Below are 6,667 nucleotides of genomic sequence, written 5' to 3'. Positions count from 1 at the left end.
CATGGTCAGTGAGCTCCCACATGGAGGAGCTCTTCTCAGCCACAAGCCAGGCTGATGGCTGCCAGTACAGCGGTGGTGGTGGGAGTCTCTCCTGCTTCTCAGCAGCGCTAAGGATGTCCGACTGCCATTTAGGCCTGCTCCCTGCTGGCAAGTGGACATCCCCTGAGGGCTGCCGGTTGCCAGAGGGATGTTTGATTGCCATCTTAGGCCCAATCCCCCGGGGAACAGGCCTAAGCCAGCAGCCGGTCATCCCCCAAGGCGTCCCAGACTGAGAGAGGGCACAGGCTGGGATGAGGGGACCCCCCTGCCCGAGTGCACAAATTTTTGTGCACTGGGCCTCTAGTATTTACTATAAAGGAAAGATTTACAAATTCTGGAATATTACACCTATCTATTCCTTTCCTAAGGCTAATAAAGTTCATGTTTTTGATATGCATGTTTGCATCAGTGATCATTTTGATGGGCTAGCTCTTTCTTCAGGAAACAAGTTAATGTAGGTCTTTCCCACGATTACCTCATCTTCAAAAACACCCCCTGGTTTTCACAGCAATGAGAAATTAGTGTGTTTGGCAATATGCTAATTGCTAATTTGGTTTTTGTAAGGAAATGAGCTTGTCTATAGAGGTTGAAGAAAGCAACAGTGGTAATAGGTGCAGCTGGAGGGAATTCAGGGGAGGTTTACAGGTTGAGAGGATCTTTGTACTGTTGGGTGGGACTTAGTGCACCTCTTACCTTTAAAAAGTTCTGTTATCAGTACTACTCAAAACATCCTACTTTCCCTTTGCAATTCTCCAACTCATCCCTATGTTTCAACAATAAAATCTCAACAATAAATAAGTATAATACTTGTAAGTTCTTAATCTATAAACTGAAAGTGTTCATTTAACATTTATTGTATTTCATGGAAACTGGGCACTTGTCAACAAAACATGTTTCAGTAAAATATATTTTATGTAAAACATAAAGTGATTTTTTAACAAATTAATATCAAAACCCTAGAAAAATAATTATATTTCAAAGTTTTCAGTAGCTTCAAAATTCAGCAGAATTCCTAAAACTTACCAATTAATATACTTTTTATTTAAAGAACATATTTTCTAAATTTGTCTTTGGATTCTGGTTATTTCCCAAATTGATGATGACACACTACAGAATTTTTTACTAAACAGTCTTAGGTATTATCTTAACAATATTGGGGGAAAAGTACAGAGTGTCTGCATGTTATTAAAATTTCAAAAGTGTTTTATTTTTTCAAGACTTTTAGAACTGGCCAATGAAAAAATCAAACAACACTTGTAAAAATTCTTTTACTATCCTAAAACATAGTCACAGGCCATATATCTATCAGTATATTTTATTTTAGAAAAAAATGTAAGCCCAAAACCCCAAAACTTGCCAGTAAGTTATATTTAGCATGCTTTCCAAATACTAACTTGAATCAGAAAATTGATTTTCAACCAGAAACATTTCATGCATATAATTTTCTTTAAACACATCACACTTTGAAAATCTTTGCTTCTTCTATTTGTAAGAGGATAATTGAGTATTCTCTCTCTTGACAACAAGTGTCAAATCTTACAGTAATAAAAAAGAATGAAATCTTGCCATTTGTGACAACATAGATGGACCCAGAGGGTATTACGCTAAGTGGAATAAGTCAGACAGAGAAAGACATACCACATAATCTATAATAATAAAAGTGTAATATGGTAATTAGACTGGACAGCCGAACGACCTTTCAGACCAAGCTGGGGCTGCAAGGGCTGAAGCAAGCCACAGGTCTGTGAGGGCCAAACCCCTTGCTTGAATTTCATGCATCAGGCCTCTAGTATTCTTAATAAATAATTATTGATTTGATATGATTTAGGGAACTTTTAAAAAATTGAAATAGTGTCACCTGGAATAATCCTGGTATGACCTTGGTATTACATGGGTTTAAAGAATATTAAAACCAAAGACAGATCCAAGGTAACTTCTGATATTAAAAACAAAGACAGATCCAAGGTAACCTCTGGGATGCATGGTCTTCTGATCATAGTGGTCAAGCACCATTCAACTGGACAGCTCTTCCTCTCACATCCTCAGCCTCATTCTTCTAGGAAATCCTGGTGAGCTAAGAGCAAGAGACACAAGCATATTGAAAATGCTCTAAGGTTCTTTTCAATCCCCTCCCTATAGCTCCTTCTTATCTTTATTTTTTAAGTTTATCTTTATTGTTGAAAGTATTACAGATGTCCCCTTATTTTTCCCCATTGACCCCACCCCTACCCCCACCTCAGGCCTTCACCACACTATTGTCTGTATCAATGGCTTATGTATATAAGCATAGAAGTTCTCTTCCTGCCCCACCCCCTCCCTCTGAGATTTGTCAGTCTGTTACATGCTTCCATGTCTCTGGATCTATTTTATTCATCAGTTTATTTTGTTTATTAGATTCCACATATAAGTAAGATCATGTGAAACTTGTCTTTCTCTGACTGGCTTATTTCACTTAGCATAATACTCTCCAAGTCCCTCCAGGCTGTCCCAAAGGGTAAGAGATCTTTCTTTTTCTTTTTCTTTTTTACAACTGCATAGTATTCCATTGTGTAAATGTAGCACAGCTTTTTATCCACTCCTCTACTGATGGGCACTTGGGCTGAACCAAATAGTTATGGAAGTGAAGAGGCAGTAGTGTTGTAAAGAACCAAGCAATAGATTAAAGTTCAGTGCTTGAGGGTCTAAGTCATATCTCTACTATCATTGCAAAATTACTTAGCCCCTTTACAATTTAGTTACTCCCACCTCTTTCACTTATAACCACATGAGACTGAACTAGGTTTCCAAGGCCTCTTTCAGTTCCCAAACCATGTAATTCAAACTACCCATAAAAATAAAAATAAAATGGAACTCTGCAATGTTCTGTTTCTCAAGTCAAGTTGTAAGAGGTAGACATTTTTTTCATTAACAGATGCCAGAAGCTATACGGAACTTGTGGGTGCTCAATAACTATTGAATAATCAGTTTTATCTTTTATCTGCAAAACGGGATGAGTAATGCTGACTTATCTAATAGAATTTCCTGTGAGGAATAATAAATGAGAACAAAACACTTTTCAGGTAATGAAATAATTCAAATAAGCTGCTTCAATAGTTCTGAGGTCCAGCTAGGTGGTACAGGAATAAAGTGCATTTTTTTATTATTACATCTGTGAAATACAGCAGGCTTTTCATCTGTTTTGAAAGAAACAGTCATTATCCTTGCTTATCACCAAGAAGTCAAGCATGAGTAATTTCTGTGCAAATGGAATTTTTCATATGATTTTAACATTTATCACTTTTAACAGAATGCAGCTTTTACCTTTACCTGATATCAAAATGAAATCATATCTTGATTTAAATGGTTTAATGAGGCAGTGCATCAGCATTATACTACTCAGCCCACAGAAAATGCCTTTTGAAATGACTGATAAGCTGCACAAATGAGAAAATTGTAAACTTCATAATCCTCCTACTCAAAAATAATACAATTCAAGAATTGTTACTAAGAAAAATGATGTGTTGCATTCTAGATTCTTGGAGCTTTCCAGAGTTTGTTCTTATTGATAATTATGTTCAATAAATAATATGTGCTATATTTTTTAGTGTTTCAACAAAAGGCAGCCAGAAGACAATCTGATGGTGACAAGTTCCATGGTCCCAGGAAACAAGGTACTGACACACACTTCAGTTTATTTATCTCTAAGGGAGAGTTAAAGAAGGCTTATGAATACTAAGTAAAGTCTCTTGGGATAGAAGTAAATAAGTGTGCTTGACTAATTGTACTCTTTTGTCTAACCCACATAAAATGTTGCCATAATAATACAAAACAATATTTTAATTGACAAAAGCCAGGATATTTGTGGTGATGATGATGATGTTGAGCAGGGCTCTAGGAAGGTCAAGTAAGACAAATTCTCCAACACACATCAGAGACTGTGCTTTCATAGACCTTCAGAGAGAAGCCGCATAGATTACTTGAAGGGGGGGCCAGAATATTGATTGCCCCCCAAATGGGACCAGCGTGGGGTTTTTTGTGCTTTATATTAAACTTCAATCAAAGTTTGCACCCTTTTCTCACTATTCTTGCCTTCTACACTTGATCCCAACATTTTTTGAGCAATTACTTGTCATGCAGAGGAGAGCTAAAAACTGTAGCTGTAGAGACACATCATACAAGAGGACTGTTTTCCTCTTGCTCATTAAAGAGGCAGCTGCACCCGTTTTCCTTCACACAGTTGGTTCCTAGTAAAAAGAGAGAACCTAGTTATTTATTATGATTTTTTTCTGATAATAAGGCCTTAGTTAAAGGTCAAAAATGAAAAATGTAACCGGTGGCAGAGGTGGGTTTAACACTGGCTGGCTTGATAATCAATGAGCATGCTCAGATGCTTTTAACCTCAATCTACCTTTGAAAAAACGTCAGTCCAACATAATATTACCTTGAAATTGTTACCACTAAATTATTGAGAGAGGCATTAAAATAAAACCAGGAAATTTCACAACAGCTACTAAACACTCACATAGTCAGTCACCTTTTGTGCCATTGTGAAGATGGCTGGGTACTGACTGTGCCAACTTCAAAAACCTACTGAGTATTACATACAGAACCTCAATGGACGTGCTCATTGGAATGTCTTCCAAACAAAGCTGTGTCCCTAAAGGGATTACTATTCATCCATGACTTCAAGTAGTCTTTCCCACAGCAAAAAGCTTCTATTTTGATCATTCTTCCAATTAAGTAGATGGTGTTTGAAGGCAACATATGACAAAGCTGAACTTCTAGTCTCCCACGAATCACTTGGCTATGCTGCTTATCGATTTACATGCAAAAATTCAATTTGACAATTTTCCAGTTCTAGGATTCCATATTTATTCTACCACCAAGCCTTTGGCTGTCTTAAGAAACTAATGCAGAACTTCATAGGCGATCATTGTGCAATTAGCATCAAACAGTCACTGAAGAATTAAACAAATTTAAAAAGACCCTTCCTCTGTGGACACCTCCACATACCTCACAGAGCTTTGGAAAGAGTAAAGAGAGGGGATGCTTTGAGCTCTTTAAGAAAATATTTCCTTTAAGCACTTTTTATAAAGTATTCAATTACCATATTTCAGTTTAAATTCTATTAGAATTAAGGGGGAAATGTGAAAAAAGCTATAGAAACTGAAGGAAGGTGACAAGTAACAAATGTATGGGAGATCCTTGGAAGGTTTGATCTTATCAATTATTCTTCTGGTTGTTTCACAGAGAACAATTTATGGAAAGACTGCAAGTGTCCATGAAGCCTAGATGAGACCGATTATTATTCTACCATGTGTATAGAAAAATAGTCCCTCTGTGCCCAGAAAAAAAGAGGAGAGAATAATAAAAGGACACAAGGACCTAATTATAAAAATTTGGGGGTTAATATCTGTTCATATCTTATTACCTAATTTGCTTCAAAATGTCAGTGACCAGATTTTTAAAACTCTTTGAGGGCTAGGGTATTGAAATTTTCAATCAAACTTTTCTTTCTAGATATATTTTTCTTTCTAGATATTCAAATCCAACTTCTTGATTATGTTCTTGATTATTCAACTTAGAGTAGTTTCCCTAAATTCCTTTAACCCTGCACATCAGTAATTCAGCAGAACAGAAAAGAATATTGTTCTATTTGCAAGGACTAGAGAAATATAAACCTCATGAAAGTTAAAAACCTCCCTGATTACTGTAAATTGAGAAAGAGAATACACTTAAGAATAATTGGAAATGTTTTTTAAATTAAAGACTTATAAGTACCTAAAGGGTTTATTGTATCCAACCATTTTTGTCTAAACCTTTTAAGATATTTATGACCATCTAGTCCATTGGACATATAAGGTGATCAAAACTGCTTATTCTTGAGTTAATGAATACTTTTCAAATATCCTGGGATTCCGTGGTATAATAGGAAAATCAGTACATGCTTCACCAATGATAATCTCTTTATTTAGTAGAGAACAAAAAAATGCCCTTTTATTAAATAGCTGTCAGAGCCAAAATTTTTTAATGGGAACATAAAAGTTCTCTTAAAAAAGGTTAAAGAAATTCTTTGTTTCACTATATGCTGAAAGAAAAAGGGACTATGTATGAGAGCCAACTATTTTCCCACTGGAAGTATGTGCTTCAGATGCCCTATGTTCACAACTGCCAAGGGATTGCCAGGAAGTTACACTATTGCTAAAGCAAAAAATTTTCCTGAGGAACAGAAAAAAAAATGAATTGGCACCATTTCCGTGGAAATTCCACAGATTTCTTCAACTCGGTTCTTACATCTTGAAAAATATAAGGAAAATTCTGAGGGCTTTGCATCACCAATACCAGTTTCCATCAAAATGCAATTTTAAAATAAGTTTTCCCAACTTTTTTTTTAATGTCACAGATATTTTCTATTCTATTCTATTTGGTGTTTTTATTTTATTTATTTATTTGTTTACTTATTTATTTATTTTCTTTATTGATTAAGGTATTACATGTGTCCTTATCCCCCCATTGCCTCCCATCCCCCCCACTCAGGCCCTTACCCCCCTGGTGTCTGTGTCCATTGGTTAGGCCTATATGCATGCATACAAGTCCTTTGGTTAATCTCTCCCCGCTTACCCCCACCTTCCCCTGCCTTCCCTCTGAG

At 36.2% G+C, this 6,667-nt stretch overlaps 1 protein-coding gene across 1 annotated transcript in view; it reads left to right on the top strand.

The window, feature by feature from the left end:
- Positions 1-6,667, top strand: part of BANK1 (B-cell scaffold protein with ankyrin repeats 1) — a 281,394-nt gene that overhangs the window by 247,698 nt on the left and 27,029 nt on the right. The window contains exon 10 of the mRNA XM_006772998.2: positions 3,624-3,689. Coding sequence (XP_006773061.1) covers positions 3,624-3,689 — 66 coding nt within the window. The remainder of the gene's footprint in view (positions 1-3,623; positions 3,690-6,667) is intronic.

Source organism: Myotis davidii, unplaced genomic scaffold (assembly GCF_000327345.1).
Source record: "Myotis davidii unplaced genomic scaffold, ASM32734v1 scaffold226, whole genome shotgun sequence".
Classification (NCBI taxonomy): domain Eukaryota; kingdom Metazoa; phylum Chordata; class Mammalia; order Chiroptera; family Vespertilionidae; genus Myotis; species Myotis davidii.
The sequence above is the reverse complement of the archived record's forward strand: the minus strand, read 5'-3'. Positions and strand labels throughout refer to the sequence as shown.